A 23,897-nucleotide genomic window follows, 5' to 3' on the forward strand; every position below is an offset into this window, starting at 1 on the left:
CGCCTAGAGCCCGTGCACTGTAACGAAGAGTAGCCCCCACTCACCACAACTAGAGAAAGCCCGCGCACAGCAACGAAGACCCAACGCAGACAAAAATAAATTAATTAAATTACGAAAAAAAAAAAAAAAAAAGACTGGCGGGTGACCTGGGAGCTGTGATCCTACTGACCATCCTCTTATTCTTACACTAACCTCACCTCCAGCCCAGTGAGGGGGCACCTCAGGAAGGTGCCAACCATCCTAGCAGCATAAACTGTAGGGAGCTCTAAAGAGTCATTCCCTTAACTCTGAGTCCTGAGAATCTGAAAGATGGTGAAAGGGACTTAGCAAATGTTAAGAACCGAAAAGAGACTTGGGTGGTGGTGGAGGGGTACTTCCCTGACGGCCATCTCCCAATGTCTGTAGAACTAACACAGACAGCAGAATTTGTCTGTAGTGTTCTTAGGAGCAGAGTCAGGACCAATGTGGAAACACAGGGCCAGAGAGGAGGGGGACTCTTATTGGTTCAATAGGACAGAAGAGTGTTCTATTCATGAATGCTACCAGCTGGCACCTGCTGCCCAAGAGAAAGTGAGCTCCCCCTAGCAGGAGGTAAAAAACACCGAGGCTGGTTGACTAGTTACCTTCTATGAAATTTTAACATTTAATTATTCGGAAGCCTTCTCCAATGTTTTTCCAAAACCTAATTTCTCTTCCACTGGTACCTCTACACACCCACATGGCTCAGCTCTAATGGGTCTGTTTCTTAGAGGTGACAAAAGCGGCTGCCTCACCCCCCTCAGGAGCTGGGACTAGCAGAAGGGAGCAGAAAACTCAACCAGGGCTCTCATGCAAATACGGTGGTTCCCCCACCCCTCCTAGGTAACTTCTGTTGCCCTACTCTGTACAGGGGGACTCCCAGGTTCATTGTATTCAGGGTTGGGTGGACTTTGAGGAACAAGTTGAGGTCTCCTTGTGATGCTCAAAGGCTACTTGGAAACAAATACAGACTCCGACTTGGGAAATGGATGGATGTAGAATCTCTGTTCTCATCTCCACCTCTTTGTTTTGCCCCAAAGCTCCTGTTTGCCCTCTTCTCTCTACCTGACACAATACAACTCACCCTTCCAAACTCAGCTCAGACATTGCCTCTTCTGGGAGGCTAGCCTTGACCTCTTCAGGGAGGGTGGCCTTGACCTCCTCAGGGAGGCTGGCCTTGACCTCTTCAGGTGACAGCCAGGGCCTCCACCTCGGCTCCCACAGTAGCCCCGGGAAACTAATCCTCCAGCTAACTGACATTTCCGTGCTCCCATTTCCTCCCTCGCAGTATCATTAGGAAAATACAAACAAATAATTTGGGGAAAATGACAAGCACAGAGCCTGGCACATGGCCAGTCTCACAAAAGAGGGTAGTTGCCCTTCTTTAACAGAAGTAAGAAGCCCCCTCTCCATACAAATGACCTCGCAGAAGGGTGTTCCTTGGAAAACTGGACAACTGAGCCTCATGCTTCTTCTTTTCTCCTTCTAAGAGTCCAGGAGAACAACTTGCCCCAAAATTTGACCTGACCCAAGAAGTAAAGAAAGAAAGCTTTCATGTTGAGGTGTCTCCCAGATATTTTTGTAGCTTGGGGTGTCCATTAAGAGGTAGATGGTATTGTAATAGGTTTTCTTCCAATACTTGGTAGGGCCCAGTCTGAGGGCAGGAAAAGGGGAGGTGTCCACTGCTCTGCAGAATAATGAGAAGGACCACCATCTCCATGGACAGTGTTGGATAAGGTTCTTAGGTGCAAAAATCAGATTCCACACAAGTTAGCTTAATTAGGAGATTAATTTATTGATTATAAGGATGTAGAATTTTAAATGACAGATAGGAAAATGTTCAACATCGCGGTGGGGGAAAGGGGCTTCTTTAATGAAAAGACCTCTGCCATCACTGATTCTCAGAACTAGATTCCAGAAATTATACCAACGATACCCACAAGGAGAATAGTGATGGTGGCGAGGGGGATGAAGGTGAGGATGCAGCGAGGATGAGGGTTAGGACTAGAACACTTGCTTCAAATCCCAGGCCCCGTAGTCACTCCAGTCATGAGGAATGTGCTCCTGCATTCATTCTTTCTTTCCTCAAACATTTATGGACGGTCTCCTTTGTGCCAGGAACCGTGCTAAGTGCTAGGGATAAAGGGAAGACTTTCTCTCATGGCGCTTAGAGCCGACTGGATGAGACAGAACTAAAGCAAGTAGACCCATGGGGGGAAGGAAAGAGGCAGGGTTCTGCTGAGGAGGGTGGGGTTGAGAAGGACTCAGAGGAGACTGAACTGTTTCAGAAGCAGCCACAGCCCAGCCCTGCGTGGCTCCTCCTCGGACTTCAGCATGTCGGGAGAGCACGGTTCACTGGTCCTCTGCAAAAAGAAAGGGACTGGCTGAATGACATCTCTGAAGCCCCAGACTTGGACACGGTACATTCTGTTGGGTCCTAGACCATCCCAGAAATGAGCAACCACAGTCCTCCCAGGACCAGAATGACCAACAAGAAGGAAATGAGTTTCCAAGCCTGGGTGGGGAGTTCAGGAACTCTGCAGACCTGCTCTGTAGGGCGGCTGACTCAGTGTTCCCATCTGAGAAAAGGGGAGCATGTGAGGAGGCTCAGATTCTCATGACGGGGCTTCTAGGGGTGACCTTCTGCCAAGCTGGCCCGTGGAGGATGTGCTCAGTGTGTGGTTTCACAGGACACTGCAGCCACTTCTCCTGGGTGGCAGCGAGGAGGAAAGACACTGTGCAGGTGTGAATGGTGTGGGGCCCCCTGAGCCCCTTCTCTTTCCCCAGCCCTTCCCCTACCACCCTGCCCTGCCCCTGTCTTACTCCAGGGCCTGATGGCACCACCACAGGTCCTCATGCAGTCCTCTGATGTCAGGAAGTTGTTCGGCCTGCCGCCACACCCGCCATATTCGAAGGTCTCGCAGAACCCGGAGTTGGCGTTGTAGAAGTACCTGATAAAGATGGCCATGCAGTAACCAGTGTAGGGAGGCTCCAGGCAGAAGGCAGGCGGTGGGTCTGCAAGGATGGGAGGGACTCTGGGTCAGTTATGAGAATGGTCATCAAAGCTTGGTCTAGGGGCTTCCCTGGTGGCGCAGTGGTTGAGAATCTGCCTGCCAATGCAGGGGACATGGGTTCGAGCCCTGGCCTGGGAAGATCCCACATGCCGCGGAGCAACTAAGCCCATGAGCCACAATTACTGAGCCTGCGCGTCTGGAGCCTGTGCTCCGCAACAAGAGAGGCCGCGATAATGAGAGGCCAGCGCAGCGCGATGAAGAGTGGCCCCCACTTGCCACAACTAGAGAAAAGCCCTCGCACAGAAACGAAGACCCAACACAGCCATAAATAAATAAAATAAATAATTAATTAAATAATTAAAAAAAAAAAAACAGCTTGGTCTATAAGGTCAACAACAGCAACACCCAGCTTGTTTGCAATAGAGAATGTTGGGGTGCAGGGGTGTGAAGTGTGAAAAGGCCAGTCGAGGGCCTGTGCTCCAACACGTTACTATTAATGTTGTGGTGTGACCATGATATGGTAATCATCTTAAAAAACTATATCTTCTTCATGAAGTATTTATGGATTAATTGCCATAATGCCTTAGATGAGTTTTGAAACAATCTACAAAAAAAAGAGGACCCACATCAATAATATTCTCCACATGATGATAATTGTTGAAGCTGGATGATGGGTAAATGGGGTTTATAATACTATTCTCTGTACTTAATTGAATGGTTGAAAGTTTCCACTATTAAAAAAAAAAAAAATTGTGAAGAGAATTCCCTGGTGGTCCAGTGGTTAGGACTCCGTTTTTCCACTGCAGGGGGCCCAGGTTCGATCCCTGGTCAGGGAACTAAGATCCCACAAGCCAAGTGGTGCAGCCAAAAAAAAAAAAAGTGTGAAGGAATCACGATGTAACGGAGAAAGGCATGAAAGAAAACACACCGGTGTGTTAGCTTTGGTTACCTCATGGGGACTGGAATAATGGAATATTGAGGGAATATTGATATTGTGATTTATAATAAATATATATTTGTCCTTCATCCCATTTCTAGTAACAGACTCCTAAAAACCCTGGAATTGCCAAAGTGAAGAGAGCTATAAGTTGCCTTTTGTTATGGGACAGAGGTGACTGACTATTGGGAAACCCCTAGTAAGCCGAGGATGGGCGCTGGTTGCCACAGGAACTAACTGCCTGACCAGAGGGTTGGAACTTTCATTCCCACCCTCCTCCATGGCCTCCCCCAGCTCCGCTCAGGGAGGAGAAAGGGGCTGGAGGTTGAACAATCACCAGTGGCCAATGATTTAATGAATCGTGACTAGGTAGTGAAACCTGCATAAAACCCTCAACAGACCAAGGCATTCATGTTATTCAAAAGAACTGGCATCGACCCAGGGAACAACATAGGTACACGTTCCATCATTGCTCACCTGGACCACTGCAGCAGCCTGCTCCCTGGGCCTCTGTCTCTGCCCTTCGCCCCCTAGAGGCCACTCTTCACAATGCAGCCGCAGGGACCCTGTTACAACTTGAATCCTATCCGGTTGCTCCCATGACCAAGCCCTCATCTCTCTCAGTCAAATTCTGACTCTTATCCTACACGGCTCCTCACGACCTGCCCCCATGGCCTCTCTGCCTCATCCCCTTCCACTCCCTGCCCTCCATCCACTCAGCTCCAGCCACCCTGGTCCTGGCTGCTGCTCAAACACACCAGGCACTTTTTACTGAAGCCTCTACTCCAGCACCTCCTTATCATAGAAGGTTTGCCTACCAGTCTATGGAAAGAGCACAGCCTCCTTTATCCCCATCACTCTCTTTCTTCAAAATATTCATCACGACCTGGTATGTTATTTTCCCCTTTCTCTGTGATCTGTCTCCCTCTTAGGAGGCAAGTTAGTTTGTTATTTTGTGTACAGCTGTTTCCCCACATCAAGAACAATGCTTGTAAGGACTTGAGAAATATTGTTAATGGAATTGACCTCCCATTTCATGCTCATGCTAAGCGTACGTTCATTGAATAGAATGGATATCATTGAATTGCTGTTAGTGAAAAGTCCATTTAATGATGAGGCAAGTCTATATAACTATGAATCTAGCTCTAACATTCTATATCTTGAGAGGATAGTAAAGTGATAGACAGGGGGGCAAGGGGAAGGGCATTGAGTTTTGACTAATATTGTTCCAGCCTGGAAGAAAAACAGCCTTAGGCCCACGAACAAACTCACAACAGTGCTAGATTTCTTGCCCTCCCTGCAGTTGCCTCAGGCAGAGCAGAAGCTCAGCTGTCCCAGACTTTTCTGATTAATTTTAATAATAGAGAAATAATCATTATTTGACACCTAAATATTTCGGGCTGGGGAGGGAAAGGTAGGTAGACTAAGTCTTCCAGATGAAGACATCTTGGGGGAAAATGGACATCATTGGTTATGAAATTCATGATTGGTTGGTTATCCCTTCAGAGAACCTGTGTAACAGGTGTCCCCAGCCAGGTGAGGAAACCACAGACGATTTGCCCCAGCACACACAGTAGGTAAGTATTTAGGTCACCATGATACTATCATGTCACAACCCATTTAATAAACTACTTGATTCTGCCAGGAATTCTGAAAATACAGATAACTGGTAAGAGCTGCTGGGAGCACTGACGCATACTAAACACAACCCTGCCCCCGAGCCACAGTCACCAAATTAAAGGGAAGAGTGAGTCCGGGTTTTGTCCCTGAGAGCAAATATGTGGTGTCCCTACTGACACCAACCAATTCTGCAACGCCACCTGGGCGTCCCAGGAGTCAATTCACTTCTGACACTAAAACCGCAGAGTTAGTGCAGATTCAACAATATGAGGGCTCAGTCCCACAAGACAGCCCCCATTTCAAATGCCAGTCACAAGTCCCGGGGTCACCCATACGTGTGACCAACTTGCTATAAATTCGGAGGTTCCATGACCCCACTTCCCATTTTCAGTAATTCATTAGAACCACCCACAGAACTCAGGAAAGCCCTTTACTTACTGCTCCCAGTTTATTACAAAGGCTGAAGCTCAGGGACGGTTGAATGGAGGAGACGCACAGGGCAAAGGGGGGTTGAGGGGTGCAAAGCCTCCAGGCCCTCTCAGAACACTCTCCCCTCACATCACCTCGAATGTTCACCACTCTGGACATTCTCCAAACCCCCAAAGTTTAGGGGTTTTTATTGAGGTTTCCATAGGTCGGCAGATTGATTGAATCATTGGTCACTGATGATTGAACTCAGCCTCAATACTTACCCTCTCCTCTCCCCAGAAGTACTACAGGTTGAAAGTTCTAATTCTCTAATCACCTGATGAGACTTATTGGAGACCGGCCCCATCCTTAAGCTATCGTGGGTCCCCTTCCTTGACTCATTGCATTACCGTACAGAAGACAGCAAATTCCAAGGGCTGCAGGACATCTGGGCCAGGAACCAGGACAAGGACAAATATGGATGTTTTCATTACACCACAGTGAGCTTCAGGCACAAGGCAGTGACCAGGAATAGTCTCAGAGATGGGGTCCCTGGTCTGGTAGAGTTAGGGGGGATACTTTTTTAAAAAGCTGAAACATAATGATTCCTTTTGAGAGTCATGAAATGTCCCTGGAGTTAAAACTGCCCAGTTTCTCAGGAGAAATCCAGAGAGGGCTGTCAGCACCCACCCCACCCCTGCTCCCCAGCCCCTCCCATGGACTCGCCTCATTCCCCCCAACCCTGCCCCAGCCTGTAGAGGTGAGGTGAGCCGGGACTTACCTCTGAAACGGCCCTTGTATTTACCCCCCGGGGCGCAGGTCACCAGGGTGCCCAGGAGGACGAGAAGGGCGACGGAGAGGCAGAGTCGGCTCATGTTTCTGGTCTTGCAGGAGGGCTTCTGAGGAAAGCTGGGGGCTGACAGAGCTTTTCATATCCCAGCTGAGGGATGGGACAGGCAAGGAGGAGGAGAGTAAGCAAGGGAGGAGCTGGGGTCAGTCCTGTTTATTGCGTAATCTCCCTACCTAACCAGGCTTCTTGCTTCTGCCTGCTGGGGCCAAATGCCCAGTGACAGCACTTCTCAGACTTGACTCTGCCTGTGGGTCTTGGAAACAAGGATTGTGATTCCACAGGTGGAATTTTGTCCAATATGTTCACTCACAGAGCATCCCAGCACCTAGAGCAGTGCACGGCAGGTGATGGCCGCTCAGTGGGTGGATGAGAGCCAATCAAAGGACAGATAAGTGAACAGCAGTGTGTTAGCTCCGGTCCTCCTTTTCAGCCTCCTGCTGATGTCATCACATCCGGGCATCAATGCCCTTCACCCCCCACCCCAAATTCACTAACCTCAGAAGACAGGTGTGACACAGGACACCATCCTGCAACCATTGCCACAGCTTCTCAGCTGGATGGAACTTGCTATTTACCTGGCACTGGTCCAAGCAGAAGCTGAGCTGGGGGAAGGCAATGTTCTCCTGGGAGACAAACCCTGATTTTCTGGGTAGAAAAAAGAGTAAGGGGCGTGGGCAGAGGGGAAGCAGGGAGCTGAACACATCTCCACAGCATGACCACTCACCACCCCTCACCTGGTTACACCAACAGGAGAGCTGCCTGCCTGAGTGGACCTCAGGGGCTGGAGTGATCTGTGGGAGGCTGGAAAGATCGCCTGCAACATCTCCCTTTCTCGGGTCTCTCCACCTGTGGTTTTGGGGTCGGAGGATGTCAATTTGCATCCCAGCTCTCCCTTTCCCTAACTTTGTGACCTGTGGCCAGAAATCTCCCAGAGCCCCGTGTCGTCATGTGTCATCTGAGATCCATGCTGCCCAGGTCGTGGGGTTCCTATGGAAGCAGTGGACTCAACAGACATATATTCCTTCTCCCTGCAAAGTCAATCCTTGTAATAAGAATAATAGGGACTTCCCTGGTGGCGCAGTGGTTAAGAATCCGCCTGCCAATGCAGAGGACACGGGTACGAGCCCTGGTCCGGACTCGAACATGCCACGGAGCAACTAAGCTCGTGCACCACAACTATTGAGCCTGCGTGCTGCAACTACTGAAGCCCGCACACCTAGAGCCCATGCTCTGTAACGAGAGAAGCCACTGCAATGAGAAGCCCGTGCACCGCAACTAGAGAAAGCCCGCGTGCAGCAACGAAGACCCAACACAGCTGAAAATTAATTAATTATTTTAAAAAGAATAATAATAATGAGTAATGACAGCAGTAAACACTTAGCTCCTTCCATGTGCCAGGCATTGTCCTAAGCATTTGACTTATATTAACTCATCTAATCCTCACGATAATCCTAAAAGAGGGTGAGGAAATCTTAATATTTCCTAACAATACAGAGGAGAAAATTGAGGCAACAGGAAATCTGTAATTTGCCCGAGGTCATGCTGGGTAGGAACAGGATCTGAACCCAGGAAACCGGCTTCAGAGTCTGCCCACCGTGCACTCTGCTGCTTTGTAAGGTATAAAGTGCAGGCACATGTGAAGGCTTACATATCCTCCCCTCTTCACTTGTCCCATCTATTCAGTCCCAATTACAACCATGTACCACAAGGCCCCCCCATACACACTCACTCATCCACTCACAGACAAGCATCTTCCCACTAACACACACACACACACACACACTAACAGCTAACACTGCCGAGATGTGCTGATTACAATTCCCTCTGTGTAAATCTTTTATCTCCTTTAATGATCACATCTCATCTCTCCTCTCCAGGGGATATTTCTACCTTACCACCGATCACAGAGGAGAAAAAATGCAGCACAGAGAGGTGAAGACCTCACCCAGCACCAAACTGCTGATCAGCAGTAAAAACAAGACCACAGCCCAGCCTTCTACGCAGTCACACACACGCACACACACACACACACACACACCCTGGGCTCCACTTCCAGGGTCAAGGAGAAGGGAGCTGGCTCAATGTCCAGAAGCCCCAGGAGCAAGCCCAGCCACATGTCAAAGGGGCCCAGAGCTGCGTGATGAGCTGCAGGGGACGGGACGGGTTTGTGGCTGGCCTTTGAAGTGGGGCAGTTTTGTGGCACAGAGTCTTCCACCTGTGGGCTCTAGTCTAACTCTGGAGACTTAATCTCAGAAGGGAATTGACTTGGGGGATGCCCAGTGGGTGTCGGAGAGGTGGTTGGTCTTGGTAGAGACACCATGGATTTGGTGTCTGGGGGAAAAAAACCCAGACCCACTCGTCGCTGGGCTTTGATGGCTGAGATGCTGCTTCGGGACAGGGGAGTAATGAGTGTGGGGCAGGGGAGTAATGAGTGTGGGGCAGGGGAGTAATGAGTGTGGAGCAGGGGAGTAATGAGTGTGGGGCAGGGGAGTAATGAGTGTGGGACAGGGGAGTAATGAGTGTGGGACAGGGGAGTAATGAGTGTGGGGCAGGGGAGTAATGAGTGTGGGGCAGGGGAGTAATGAGTGTGGGGCAGGGGAGTAATGAGTGTGGGGCAGGGGAGTAATGAGTGTGGGGCAGGGGAGTAATGAGTGTGGGACAGTGCATCCAGAAACTATTACCCATTATCTGCATTTTAACAATTCCCTGCAGATGTCAGGTGCTTCACTGACTGGATTTTGACAGACTAGTATCTTGACTTGAACTTACCACTTACCATGAAGTGACCAGGGGCCACTCACGTATCTGCAGTTTCCCCACGCAGACAGGTGACACCTGCCACGCAGGTTCTAGGAAGGGATTACCTATCGTCACATAAAGAGTTTTTTCACATTCCATGGCCCATGCTATCCATTTCCAGCACGATGTCTTAGTCTGGGGAGTTCGCTGGTGGCACAGTGGTTACGAATCTGCCTGCCAGGGTCCAAGGATGGCGCAGGGCCACCCATACCTTACCCGCGTCGAAACAGGCCTGGCTCTACCCGAAGGCCCTGTGTGGGTCAGACTCTGAAGCCTCCCTTGGCCACACCCAGAGCCCAACCAGACCGTGCCCAGACTCCAGTGAAGCAGGAGGCAGGCCGTGGCTTCGTGCTGCCCCCGCCTGGCACCGACCTTGTGTTCTGACGGGAGGGTGCAAGCAGTCCCGCGTGGGTGCCTGGACCAGCCCCAGCTTCCACAGAAGCTCTGTTACAGGAGGCCCAGTGCCCTGGCCTCAGTTGGGTTGTGGCCCTACCCCAGGTGAAGCAAGAGCAGGCGGACGCCCAGGAGGACTGGACACCGGGCACAGCCATCCTGACTTCTCCCGTATTGCTGCCGGGCTGCCCCAGCAAGGCAGGAGACCCAGGCCTGCCACCTGAGAAGCAAGAGCCACCTGACCCTGAGAAGGACAGGGATGACTCCACCTCTGACTTGGCCCCAGAGGAGGAGGTAGGAGGGGCTGGCACGCCCGTGATCGCAGAGAGTTTCAGCCTGGGTGGAACCCGCCTCCAGGACACAGAAGTCTGGTTGCCAAGGACAGGCAATCGGGAAGGGAAGACGGATGTAAAGAGTGGGAGACCGAGGAGACACTGGCGCCCACGAGCACGAGCTGGAAACCAGGCGGATGGCCCGGCACCCGTGTCTGTCAGCCTCTCACCACCTCCAGCTTCGATGATGTGGGTTTCCTGCAGAAGAAGCTGGGGCCCTTCGTCACAGACTTAAATACGCATCTGGGCCAGGAATTAGAGAAGCCGAAGGAAGATCCTGGGGAAGGTGGAGCAGCTGCAGGCCTGACTGCTGCCCCATACCAACGAGGTGAGCCAGCAGATAAAGGACATGTGTGAACCGCAACAGTGCCTGGTGCCCCTGCACCAACCTCCCGAGTGCACTGCTGCTTCACTTCTGCCCTCCAGTTATCACGCAAAATGTCTCTTGTGGCCCATCCTAACCGGAAGCGTATGAGGAAGGGAGTGCTGGGAAACATAGCCTAGTCAAGGTGACACGTTACAAAGCCACCCTGCCATGAATCAGCTCCCAAGGGTCTCACTACTCACCTGAGGATAACTTGATAAAGCTACGTTGCTGAAAATGCAAAGCTGAAGACCATGCATTTCATGGTGACCCCAGCAAGTACAGAAATTCTGTCAAGCCCACCCAGAAAACACTTGCTGGTCTCGGCTATTTATGTGTCATTCAAGTATTGAGAACCTGGCCCATGGTAGGCACCGTACTTAATGCTGGGATTCAGGAATGAAAAGGATATAGTCGGGCTTCCCTGGTGGCGCAGTGGTTGAGAGTCTGCCTGCTAATGCAGGGGACACGGGTTCGAGCCCTGGTCTGGGAAGATCCCACATGCTGCGGAGCAATTGGGCCCGTGAGCCACGACTACTGAGCCTGCGCGTCTGGAGCGTGTGCTCCGCAACAAGAGAGGCCACGACAGTGAGAGGCCCGCGCACCACGATGAAGAGTGGCCCCCGCTTGCCACAACTGGAGAAAGCCCTTGCACAGAAATGAAGACCCAACACAGCCAAAAATAAATAAACAAATTAATTAATTAAAAAACAAACAAACAAAAAACACCAAATGAGTTAAAAAAAAAAAAAGATATAGTCCATGCCGTTTTATTAAATACCTTAGTATGTATTTTAAAATGGTGGGGCTTCCCTGGTGGCGCAGTGGTTGAGAATCTGCCTGCCAGTGCAGGGGACACGGGTTCGAGGCCTGGTCTGGGAAGATCCCACATGCCGCAGAGCAACTGGGCCCATGAGCCACAACTACTGAGCCTGAGCGTCTGGAGCCTCTGCTCCGCAACAAGAGAGGCCGCGATAGTGAGAGGCCCGCGCACCGCGATGAAGAGTGGCCCCCACTCGCCGCAACTGGAGAAAGCCCTCACACAGAAACGAAGACCCAACACAGCCAAAAATAAAAAAATAATAAATAAATAATAAATAAAAAGTTAAAAAAAAATGGTGAGTGGATTTCCAACTTTATTGTGGAATTTAATGGTGAAAATACAGAATTCAGGAAACTGTTGGTAGGACAGCCCTGGCGTGAACCTTGCTGGGGCACAATAGGCATTGGAAAATATATAAATAGTTTCTATCTCTCTGCTGTTCTATTTTTAAATTATTTTTAAACGAAAAAAAAAAAAAAGGAATCTGCCTGCCAATGCAGGCAACATAGGTTTGAGCCCTGGTCCAGGAAGATCCCACATGCCACGGAGCAACTAAGCCCGTGCGTCACAACTACTGAGCCTCTGCTCTAGATCCCACGAGCCACAACTACTGAGCCCGCATGCCACAACTACTGAAGCCCCCATGCCTAGAACCTGTGCTCTGCAACAAGAGAAGCCACCGCAATGAGAAGCCTGCGCACTGCAACAAAGAATAGCCCCCACTCGCCGCAACTAGAGAAAGCCCACATGCAGCAATGCAGCCAAAAATAAATAAATAAATTTAAAAATAAAAAATAGAGAGGGCAGACAGCAGAAGCAAGATGAACAGTTCTACAGCCTGTGGAACAAAAACCACATTCACAGAAAGACAAAATGAAAAGGCAGAGGACTATGTACCAGATGAAGGAACAAGATAAAATCCCAGAAAAACAACTAAAGGAAGTGGACATAGGCAAACTTCCAGAAAAAGAATTCAAAATAATGATAGTGAAGATGACCCAGGACCTCGGAAAAAGAATGGAGGCAAAGATTGAGAAGATGCAAGAAATGTTTAACAAAGACCTAGAAGAATTAAAGAACAAAAACCTAGAATAATTAAAGAACAAACAAACAGAGATGAACAATACAATAACTGAAATGAAAAAATACACTAGAAGGAATCAATAGCAGAATAACTGAGGCAGAAGAACAGGTAAGTGACCTGGAAGACAGAATGGTGGAATTCACTGCTATGGAATAGAATAAAGAAAAAAGAATGAAAAGAAATGAAGACAGCCTAAGAGACCTCTGGGACAACATTAAACACACCAACATTCACATTATAGGGGTGTCAGGAGGAGAAGAGAGAGAGAAAGGACCTGAGAAAATATTTGAAGAGATTATAGTTGAAAACTTCTCTAACATGGGAAAGGAAATAGCCACCCAAGTCCAGGAAGCACAGAGAGTCCCAGGCAGGATAAACCCAAGGAGAAACACGCCAAGACACATAGTAATCAAGTTGACAAAAATTAAAGACAAAGAGAAATTATTAAAAGCAACAAGGGAAAAGCAACAAATAACATACAAGGGAACTCCCATAAGGTTAACAGCTGCTTTCTCAGCAGAAACTCTACAAGCCAGAAGGGAGTGGCATGATATATTTAAAGTGATGAAAGGGGAGAACCTACAACCAAGATTACTCTACCTGGCAAGAATCTCATTCAGATTCGATGGAGAACTCAAAAGCTTTACAGACAAGCAAAAGCTAAGAGAATTCAAAAAAAAAAAAAAAAAAAAAAGCTAAGGGAATTCAGCACCACCAAACCAGCTCTACAACAAATGCTAAAGGAACTTTTCTAAGTGGGAAACACAAGAGAAGAAAAGGACCTACAAAAACAAACCCAAAACGATTAAGAAAATGGTCATAGGAACATACATATCAATAATTACCTTAAATGTGAATGGATTAAATGCTCCAACCAAAAGACACAGGCTCACTGAATGGATACAAAAGCAAGACCCATATATATGCTGTCTACAAGAGACCAACTTCAGGCCTAGGGACACATACAGACTGAAAGTGAGGGGATGGAAAAAGATATTCCATGCAAATGGAAATCAAAAGAAAGTCGGAGTAGCAATACTCATATCAGGTAGAATAGATTTTATTTATTTTTTTATTTTTTGGATAATATTGTTCTAGCCTTTTTGTTTTTAACGTCTTTATTGGAGTATAATTGCTTTACAATGTTTTGTTAGTTTCTGCTGTATAACAAAGTGAATCCGCTATACGTATATATATTTCCCCAAGTCCCCTCCCTCTTGCATCTCCCTCCCACCCTCCCTGTCTCATCCCGCTAGGTGGTCACAGAGCACCGAGCTGATCTCCCTGTGTTATGCAGCTGCTTCCCACTAGCTATCTATTTTACATTTGGTAGTGTATATATGTCCATGCCACTCTCTCACTTCGTCCCAGCTTACCCTTCCCCCTCCCCGTGTCCTCAAGTCCATTCTCTATGTCTGCGTCTTTATTCCTGTCCTGCCCCTAGGTTCTTCAGAACCATAAAATAGACTTTAAAATAAAGAATGTTACAAGAGACAAGGAAGGATACTACATAATGATCAAGGGATCAATCCAAGAAGATATACCAATTATAAATATATATGCACCCAACATAGGAGCACCTCAAGACATAAGGCAACTGCTAACAGCTGTAAAAGAGGAAATCAACAGTAACACAATAATAGTGGGGGACTTTAACACCTCACTTACACCAATGGACAGATCACGCAGACAGAAAATTCATAAGGAAACACACGCTTTAAATGACACAATAGACCAGATAGATTTAATTGATAGTTATAGGACATTCCATCCGAAAACAGCAGATTACACTTTCTTCTCAAGTGCACATGGAACATTCTCCAGGATAGATCACATCTTGGGTCACAAATCAAGCCTCGGTGAATTTAAGAAAATTGAAATCATATCAAGCATCTTTTCCAATCGCAACGCTATGAGATTAGAAATAAATTACAGGGGAAAAAACGTAAAAAACAAAAAATTTAAAAAACATTGCTTTAATAAAAAAAAAGTGCTAAATTCCTTAACTTGGGATATCTGGTTTTCTTTAATTTACAATAATCTCTTGACATTCAGACTACCTGCCCTTTGTTGCAAAACTTCCTTCTCTATATCCTGGCTCCCACCTCACCTCCTCAGAGCACTTCTCTCAGGGTTACTTGAGATGCTGCCTCCCGGGCTTGAAGTTCTAAAAATCTCCTCCGAGTAAAACAACTCTCAACTTTTAGGTTGCACGGTTTTTTTCAGTCGACAATGGACTAGTCTCATTTCCTCCCCAGCCTGTAGAGCAGAGGTGAGCCGGGACTTACCTCTGGCATGGCTCTTGTGTTCACCCCCCGGGGTGCAGGTCACCAGGGTGACCAGGAGGACGAGAAGGGTGACGGAGAGGCAGAGCCGTCTCATGTTCGTGGCCTTGCAGGAGGGCTTCTGAGGAAAGCTGGGGGCTGACAGAGCTTTTCACACCCCAGCTGAGGGGTGGGATCAGGTAATGAGGAGGGGAGTGAGGAAGGGGAGGAGCTGGGGTCAATGCTGTTCATGCTTCACCTCCCACGTAACCAGGCTTCCTGCTTCTGCCTGCTGAGGCCAAATGCCCAGTAACAGTGCTTCTCAGACTTGACTCTGCCTGTGGGTCTTGTGGAATTAAATACACATTCTGATCCCCCAGGTCTGGGTGACGCCTGAGAAGCTGCATTCCTAACAGGCTCACCGTTACAGGTGTGTCCCCAGCCCCAGTTTCCCCTCTTATAAAATGGTCCACAGGACCACAATTTGATAGCAAGCCTGAAGGAGACTCACCGGGTTGGAGGAGAAGGGCAGCAGACACAGAGAAAAGCTGCCTTTCCCATGCACCTTGGGAAGTAGCAGAGGAGCCAAGATCGGGAAGAGCTGAATCTCAGAAAGCCCCACATTCTCTCCCACTGATCTGCGTCTCTTCCTAATTCTCTGCCTTTACCTTAATTCTTTGGAATGATCACACACTGGTAACATATGAGAAGTACAAGTCACTGGACTTCTTTTGTAAAAACAAACATGAGTCTCCTTCCATTCCCTGAGGATGAAATGATTGATTAGATCCCCATCCCCTTCTCCTTCACTCAGGATGGCATATAAGCCTCAACTGCCTGACCGTCTTTGGGTCCCAGGTCTTTGGGGATGATCTACCTATGAAATTTGGTTTTCTCCTATTCATCTGTCTTATGTCGATTTAATTACCAAACCAGCCAAAGAACCTAGAAGGGAAACAGGGAAAGGTTTCCTCCCCAACAACAGTAGGAGGACCTGCATTTGGCAAATTACTTAGTGTTCCTGGGCCGTGGTGCCCTCATATGTAAAACGGGATTGTTTATGAAATCAACCCCATTTCTTTGAGATGCTGTGAACGCATTTGAGACTAATGAATAGAGAATGCTCAGCTCTGTGCCCCTGGGTGCTAAATACTCAAAGATTCAGGGCTCCTCTTGTGATCATCAATGTGACACCCAACTCCCAGTAGGAATGTCTGGATCTGATCTCAGGCCTGTGTTGAAATAAATATCTAGACCCAAGATGTCTGGGGTGCCATGTCAGCAAGTTGAAACTTAACTCTGTGTTCTTGTAAATGATCTACAGTTCTTTGGACCCTTGGGGATGGAGACTGCCCACGTCATGAAGTGTTAAGTAAAGTTTGTGTCACCTGAACTGTCTTCTTTAATCATTTTAGACAAGGGAAATGCCTGCTTTCCCTTTGGGGTCTGGGGCTTCCCTGAGGTCAGCTGTGCAGGCAGTATATGCCTGCATGCCTGACCACAGTAAAAACCCAAGACTCCCAGACAGGAGTGAGCTCCCCTGGTTGGCAACATCTCGGATGTGTCGGGCTGAGGGAATCAAGCAGAAGCTTGTGCCTGTGTTCCTCCAGCTTCACCCCATGCTCTTTCCCCCTTTGGTGATTCTACTCTGCATCCATTTGATATAAACTTAAGTATAACACCTTTGTGTCCTGTGAGTCCTTTTATGAATTAAACCTGGGTGTTGTCTTGTGAACTCCAAACACAAGTAGTTTTGCTGTAGCAGAAAATAGTTGAGGCACCCCCATTATGTTAGACCTTATTCAGCCCTTATTCTTTCCACCCATTTCACCTGTCTCCTACAGATGTTTTCTCCCCCTCTCTTTCTTGCTTAATTGCACTCTGAAAATGATTGCCCTCTAGCTAAGGTTGCACTATGCACCTGATGCTTACTTCTCCAAGACAACACTCCTTAAGACTCCTTTCCTTTGTGAGCATTCTTCATTCCAAAAAGAAGGTCATGGAACGATAATCTCGAGGACCACCAGAACCTATTCTGGAACCACCTGATGCCAGCCCTAATGATCTCAAGGTCTCTAGGAGGAAAGAAGGATGCAAACATCAGCCCCGATCCTTATCTACAGCCCTATTTTCCACCCTGAAACTATAAGACCCTTTCCTGCTTCCCAGGAAGGGGGGCACAGCCTTGAGTGTGTTAGCCTGCTGTGGCCCCCTTTGCCTGGCAAAGTAATAGAGCTACTCCTTTCTACTCCTCCAAAGCTCTGTCTCTGGGTTTCTATTCTGTACTGGTGAAGAGAGACTGGGTTTTCGGCAACAGTTTCCGTTGTTATCCCCAAATAGAAACTATATCCATAGAAGGTAAATAACTTGTCTGAGGTCACACAGATAGTGAATAGCAAAGCTGGAATTTGAATTCCTCCGTCTCCAATGGTGAGGTTTTTAACAACTACTGAAGCACAAGTGAAGATAATCTAACATAACTGATGTCTCATATAGAAAACTCAATAATTGGAAAAGAAACTTTATTTCAAGATGTAATACAAGGAAATTTCCTTTACAAAAATCTGTAGGTTGGAAAAAGCATTCCATGTTCCAGTACAAAAAGAATGATGCAGAATGATACCAAAATACATTATCTCAAGGATAAGCAAAGAGGTCTTCAAGCTTTCAGGTAGGAAAAAAGTCACCCCTGAGGGAGAAAAACATTCAGGCCACTTCACAGTGACACTCCATGGCAGAATTCAGTGGAACCAGGTCCACAATTGTTCCGGGAAAAGAAAGTCTGATCCAGGATTTTTTATCCCAACAAATTGTCCTTGAAATATAAAGGCAATATGCAAAAATTCAGGGAAAACAATACCTGTAAACCCTTTGTTTTTTAGAATTATTTTTTTATCTACCTAACAAAATGTTTATGAGGATAACTTGAAGTAAAGATATTTATTTCACGTGGTGGAATTTCACTGTCCCCTATGGTAGCCACTAGCCACATGTGGCTACTGAGCACAGGAAATATGACTAGTATGAATCAGGATGTGCCTTAAGTGCAAAATACACTCAGATTCCAAAGACTTAGTGTGAAGAAAAGTAAAATATCATATTAATCTTTATTACATGTTGATTATATGTTGAAATTATACTATTTTGGAGCTACTGAGTTAAATAAACTATTATTAAAACTAGTTTTAGGGCTTCCCTGGTGGCACAGTGGTTGAGAATCTGCCTGCCAATGCAGGGGACACGGGTTCGAGCCCTGGTCTGGGAGGATCCCACATGCCGCGGAGCAACTAGGCCCGGGAGCCACAACTACTGAGCCTGCGCGTCCGGAGCCTGTGCTCCGCAACAAGAGAGGCCGCGATAATGAGAGGCCTGCACACCGCGATGAAGAGTGGCCCCTACTTGCCGCAACTAGAGAAAGCCTTCACACAGAAACGAAGACCCAACACAGCCATAAATAAATAAATAAATAAAAATTTTTAAAAAAACTAGTTTTACCTCTTTCTTTTTAATCTTTAAAATGCTGCTGCTAAAAAAAAAAAAGCTGCTAATTCCTTGGCGGTCCAGTGTTTAAGATTCAGCGCTTTCACTGCCGTGGGCCCGGGTTCAATCCCTGGTTGGGGAATTAAGAACCCACAAGCTGGGACTTCCCTGGTGGCGCAGTGGTTAAGAATCCTCCTGCCAATGCAGGGGACACGGGTTCGAGCCCTGGTCCGGGAAGATCCCACATGCTGCGGAGCAACTAAACCCGTGAGGCACAACTACTGAGCCTGTGCTCTAGAGCCCGCGAACCACAACTGCTGAGCCCGCGTGTGACAACTACTGAAGCCTGTGTGCCTAGAGCCCGTGCTCCGCAACAAGAGAAGCTATCACAATGAGAAGCCCGCGCACGGTAACGAAGAGTAGGCCCCGCTCACCACAACTAGAGAAAGCCCATGCACAACAATGAAGACCCATTGCAGCCAAAAATAAATGAATAAATGAAATTTATAACAACAACAACAAAAAAGATCCCACAAGCTATGCAGTGTGGAAAAAAAATGCTGCTACTAGAAAATTTAAAATTCTCTTTGTGGCTTGCATTATATTTCTGCTGCACAGCACTATGGTAGAATCTGTGGGGAGTGATTTTGCCTTTTGTTTATGCTATTCAGTATAGCTTGATCTTTTAAAAATAAATATGATGATTTATATGAAACAATAAACTCATTATCCCAAAATTAAATAAATAAGCCAATGAACAAAGAGCTATGTTCTCTCTCCTGGGATGTTGAGACACTAGCTGGGAGGCTCTGGATAGGAGCCAATAATAACAGAATGGAGAATAGATGTGCTGAGCCCTTAGGGACCATGTGGTCTAGCCCACCTGTTTTACAGATGGGGAAACCGAGGCCCCTAAAGGTCCCTTTTCAGTCCAAGGTCACGGAGACTCGAGTCTGCAGTAGATGAGGCTGGGGACTGCATTCCGGATGCTACAGAAGCACCGTCTTAGGGGACTTGCTCAATAGCTATGAAGAGCCCATCCAAGGCCAGTGCACAGCCTCCAGGTAAGAAGTCCAGTTCTTCCAGCCCACACCCCTTGCCCAGGGTGCTTCCTATTCCAAGTAATGAAAAGCGAGTACTTCCCTCAGCCCTGGGGAAGAGGACCCCTTCTCCTTCAGCTGCAGATATAAGTTCCCGCCTCCCAGCCTCAGCCCAGAGCAAGCAGCTACTCACACCATGAAGCTCAGCCGCCTCCTTGCCCTTTGCCTCGCCCTCTGCCTGGTGGGCTTGGCCAGCTCAAGAAAGACCTCAGGTGAGCTGAGGGGTTGGGAAAAGGGTCCCTGAGATCATAGCCTATGGGGTGGGAGGATGCTGGATCCAAGAGGCCACCTGGTCACTGCCCCCTCAGGAGGAAACCAGGGCCTAGGTATGGGAAGGGGCTCCCATGGGGTCACCATCTGGTCTCAGGAAAATGTGGGACCAGACCTCCCCGGTGTCTATGTGACATCTTCACCAAATCCTAATTTTTCTTAAAAAGCAATACACATGTTTGTGTTAAAGACAAACCATATGTAAATGTGTGAAGTTTAAAAAGTGGGTCCCCTGTTTTACACAGCGCCAACAATCCTGCTCTCCAGAATCCTACTCCCTAGAATTCTTAAGCAAGAAAATAAATGTTCATACTGCTTTGAAAATGAGGCCAGATTCTCAAACTTGGCTGCACATTGAAGAAGTCCCCTGAGGAGTCTCTGGGTCCCACACTCAGAAATTCTGATTTGATTGGCCTGGGATGAAGCCTGGGCATCGGGACATTTTTTTAAAGTTCCCCAAGAGATCCTAGTATTCTAACCAAGATTGAGAATGGCTGCCTAACAGGAGGTCTCGAATTCCCTTCCTAGAATGGCCTCTTCCCTATTCTTGGTTAAGTTTCTCCCAGTATATTCAGCATGGTCAGTGTGATGTACAGTGAAGATTCACAAAATGGTTCTGTGAGGTGAGTTGACCCATGTGCTTATCTGTTTGAGGGACGCTGTCCTTATTAGGGAAAGTGTAATTATCAAAGTGGAGTTTGTTGCTTCCCATAAAAGGATACACTGAAGTCCTGAGTGTCCAAGGCTAATGGCTGAGGGAGGGTGTGTGTGAGTGTTTGATAAATTCCTTTGTGTGATAACTGGACCTAGATGTAGTTAGGAGTTAAAATAACAAGTGATTCAGTAAAAGAGGCCAGTTTCCTTATTTGCTGATTACTCATGGATATTTAAGACTATTTAATGTAAATATCTTTTTCCTAGTTATAAAAAATGATACTTGTTCACTGGCATTCAAATGATACTAAAAAGAATTTTTAGGGAATTCCCTGGCAGTCCAGTGGTTAGGACTTGGCACTTTCACTGCCATGGGCCCGGGTTCCATCCCTGATCAGGGAAGTAAGATCCGCAAGCCACACGGCACAGCCAAAAAAAAAAATTTTTTTTAGAAAATAAAAATTCTACCACCCAGAGATAACTACTCTAAATATATTGGTGAACAACTTTCATGTCATCATTCTACTGGTTTATACATATATTTTACATCTGCAGATCATACTAGATCTCCTGTTTTGTAATTTGTTTTTTTTATTCAACAAAAGTTACGGACCTCTCTCCATGCTGATGCGTATAGATCAACACTATGCTTTTGTTTTTTGGCCACACTGTGCAGCATGAGGGATCTTGCTTCCCCAGTGCCCCTGCAGTGGAAGCCGGAGTCTTCACCACTGGACCGCCAAGGAAGTCCCAACACTATGCTTTTTAGTGACTGCATAATGGCCCATGGATCCCCTGTTGGTGAACATTTACATTTTTTCCAAATTATAACTCTTTGCAAATTATAAAAGCTACAACAAACATCTTGATGTCAAGTTATGAGAGGCTGTAGGACACAGCACTTGGGATTTGAAATTGGATCTGGGTTTAAATCCCAAGCCTCTCTCAATTTACAGGTCTTATGATTTTGGGGAAATTATCAAACCTCTCCGAGCCTCAGTTTCTTCATTTGTGAAGTGGGGACCGTAATACCCTCTCCATTAGGTTATTTAAATAATGGCAAGTATAGCAAACACCTAGGAGGGTGCTTGGTGTAGAATAAATGCTGGGGGAAAAATACTTATCAGTTCTTTAAAAGGACACATAAGTGACAATCCTGTTCTTCCTTTACCTTGCAGCCAATCTTCAGCAAGAGGCTTCCCAGGAGTTGTTCCAAACTCCCCCTGCCCTCTGCCAGCTTCCCCCAGTGAGGGGCCCTTGCAAAGCCTCTTTGCACCGATACTTCTACAACTCTACATCCATTGAGTGTGAGCCCTTTACCTATGGTGGTTGTCAGGGCAATGCCAACAATTTTGAGACCACAGAGATCTGTTTGAAGGTCTGCAAACTCCCTGGTGAGTCCTCTGATGGAAACAGGAGGAGTAATGAAGGTGACAGCATGCTGGGCATGTGAAGGGAGGTGGTGTTGGTGAGGATGCTGGCAGTGATTCAGATGATCATGTAAATATGGAAGTTGGTGATGATGAGAATAATGGGAATAAGATGGGTCACCGTGGGCTGCTGATGGTGGTAATGAGGTGTAGACAGTAAGGCTGCGGTGGATGGTGGCATGGATAGTAAAGATGAAAGGAAGCTTGGTTATTGCAGTAAGCCCTTTTAAAATACATGGTGGGGCTGGTAAAGGTGAAAACGGCAATGTAGCCTTCACAGGGGTGATCCTGTTGACAGAGGTGATGAACGTGATTGTAGCACTGATCACGGTGGGAGGTGACAGAAGTGAGGAGGCCCCCAGGTTGGTGGGTGTTGAAGGGGTTGGGTAAGGAGTCTAGCTTGATGGCTCTGGCTCTAGGCCGCCAACAGGCCAGCCAAATAGGGAGCTGGCTGTCATCTCCATTACAGAGAGCAAGGTCAAGAGCAGCTGAAGGTGATATCTGCATGTTCCCAGGCCTTGACCGAAAGCTGGCTCGGCTGCCATTCCTACGCAGAGGCCCTGTTCGGAGCCCGTCCTGTAACCCTCCGGGACTGAGTCAATAAAGTGTTCAAAGTTGATGTGACCTGAAGCCTTCCTACAAGAGCCCTGGGCCTGTCCTCCAAAACTGCTCACAGCCACAGGGGCAATCAAACCCGCATCACCCCCACCCGTAACCTCCTTCAGACCCGCACTGCCCTCTGTCCCCAGAATGAAGATGAGGACAGAGGACACAAGTTCCCCTATCGCCAGGGGTCCTCATGCAAGCCAGACGGAATGGAAATTTGGGGACCTTGAGTGTCTGTCCCCAGATCCTGGCGTGCTGCTCTTTCCTGCCCGGGGCTGCAGGATGAGCCAGAAGGTTCTTCCTGCCCGGCAGGAACCATGGCCTGGAGGAGTGTGGAGAGGGGTGGAAATTCAGGGAATCTTGGCCAGCTAGGGTGGCACTCCCCTCTCCACCCAGAGGGATACTGGAAAAATGAAATTTTTACATATTTTTAAAATTGTGGTAAAATACATACAACACGAAATGTACCATTTTAACCATTTCTAAGTGTACAACGTAGTGGCATTATGTATACTCACGCTGTTGTGCTAACATGACCACCACCCACCTCCAGAACTTTTTCATCTTCCCAAACTGAAACTTGTACCCATTAAAAATTAACTCCTCTTTTGCCCTCCCCGCAATCCCTGGACACACCGCTCTAATTTCCGTCTCTGTGAGTTTGCTCTAGGAACCTAAGTGGAATCACACAGTATTTGTCCTTTCGTGACTGGCTTGTTTCACTTAGCATCATGTCCTCAAGGTTCATCCATGTTGTAGCCTGTATCAAAATTTCCTTCCTTTTTTGGTTTTTGTTCTTTGGTTTTGTTTTGTTTTGGCTGCTCCGCACAGCATGAGGGATCTTAGTTCCCCAACCAGGGATTGAACCTGTGCCCCCTGCGGTGGAAGCGTGGAGTCCTAACCACTGGACCACGAGGGAAGTCCCCAAAGTTCCTTCCTTTTACAGACTAAATAATATTCCACTCTTATATACATTTTTGAAAACCAGACGGGTCTGCCTGACCACCATGCCTACCACCACCTGTAACCGTCTCCTCCTGTCCTGCGTCTAATCTAACCACTTCCTCTTGCTGAAAGGGAAACTGCTGAGCAAAGTCAAAGAGCAATACTAGAAGCCAGAACCTGGAATCCCTAGACTAGATCCCTGTCCTGGTGATGTCACTGGTACCCTTGGTGTGCCCTTCCCACCTCCATCCCTTTCAGATGTCCTATTGCCCAGGAGCCAATCTAGATCATGTGAAATCATGTCAGGAAGGACATGCTGAGAAGCCAGCCTTGCCCTAGGCTCAAAGTGGGAATCCAAAGTTGAATGGACCAGGATTTCCCTGGCGGTCCAGTGGTTAAGACTTCGCCTTCCAATGCAGGGGGTGCGGGTTTGATCCCTGGTCGGGGAGCTAATATCCCACATGTCTCACGGCCAAAAACCCAAAACATAAAACAGAAGCAGTACT

At 47.5% G+C, this 23,897-nt stretch overlaps 2 protein-coding genes, 1 long non-coding RNA gene and 1 pseudogene across 7 annotated transcripts; 2 read left to right on the top strand and 2 right to left on the bottom strand.

Annotated features, from left to right (window-relative positions):
* Positions 1-1,788: 1,788 nt before the first annotated feature.
* LOC309614072 (serum basic protease inhibitor-like) lies at positions 1,789-7,596 on the bottom strand. 4 transcript variants are annotated; one of them, XR_014235988.1, is made up of 4 exons: positions 7,582-7,596; positions 6,779-6,937; positions 2,842-3,033; positions 1,789-2,381 (listed from the first exon to the last, which is right to left on the bottom strand). XR_014235988.1 is itself a non-coding variant. In XM_082361858.1 (4 exons), exons 2-4 carry the CDS (start codon positions 6,486-6,488, stop codon positions 2,371-2,373), a joined length of 279 nt encoding a protein of 92 aa, XP_082217984.1. In that variant the 5' UTR covers positions 6,489-6,588; positions 6,779-6,987; the 3' UTR covers positions 1,789-2,370. The 4 variants fall into 4 exon arrangements, 3 of the variants coding, with proteins under 3 accessions (XP_082217984.1, XP_082217983.1, XP_082217982.1); XM_082361858.1 differs by lacking the exon at positions 7,582-7,596 and adding an exon at positions 6,413-6,588 and having other exon boundaries at positions 6,779-6,987; XM_082361857.1 differs by lacking the exon at positions 7,582-7,596 and adding an exon at positions 6,413-6,554 and having other exon boundaries at positions 6,779-6,985.
* A 1,623-nt stretch (positions 7,597-9,219) lies between these two features.
* Positions 9,220-11,422, top strand: LOC309614260 (methyl-CpG-binding domain protein 1 pseudogene; annotated as a pseudogene). The gene is made up of 2 exons: positions 9,220-9,249; positions 9,701-11,422. The product of its transcript is annotated as a methyl-CpG-binding domain protein 1 pseudogene (transcript).
* A 1,787-nt stretch (positions 11,423-13,209) lies between these two features.
* Positions 13,210-16,513, bottom strand: LOC309614096. The gene is made up of 2 exons (XR_014236016.1): positions 14,931-16,513; positions 13,210-14,552 (listed from the first exon to the last, which is right to left on the bottom strand). It is a non-coding gene; the product is annotated as an uncharacterized lncRNA (long non-coding RNA).
* LOC309614071 (colostrum trypsin inhibitor-like) lies at positions 16,508-22,459 on the top strand. The gene is made up of 3 exons (XM_082361855.1): positions 16,508-19,698; positions 21,589-21,804; positions 22,310-22,459. The coding sequence occupies exons 1-3, from the start codon at positions 19,623-19,625 to the stop codon at positions 22,330-22,332; spliced, it is 315 nt and encodes a 104-aa protein (XP_082217981.1). The 5' UTR covers positions 16,508-19,622; the 3' UTR covers positions 22,333-22,459.
* The last annotated feature ends 1,438 nt before the right edge of the window (positions 22,460-23,897 follow it).

Source organism: Balaenoptera borealis, assembly GCF_965194805.1.
Source record: "Balaenoptera borealis genome assembly, chromosome: 16".
NCBI lineage: Eukaryota > Metazoa > Chordata > Mammalia > Artiodactyla > Balaenopteridae > Balaenoptera > Balaenoptera borealis.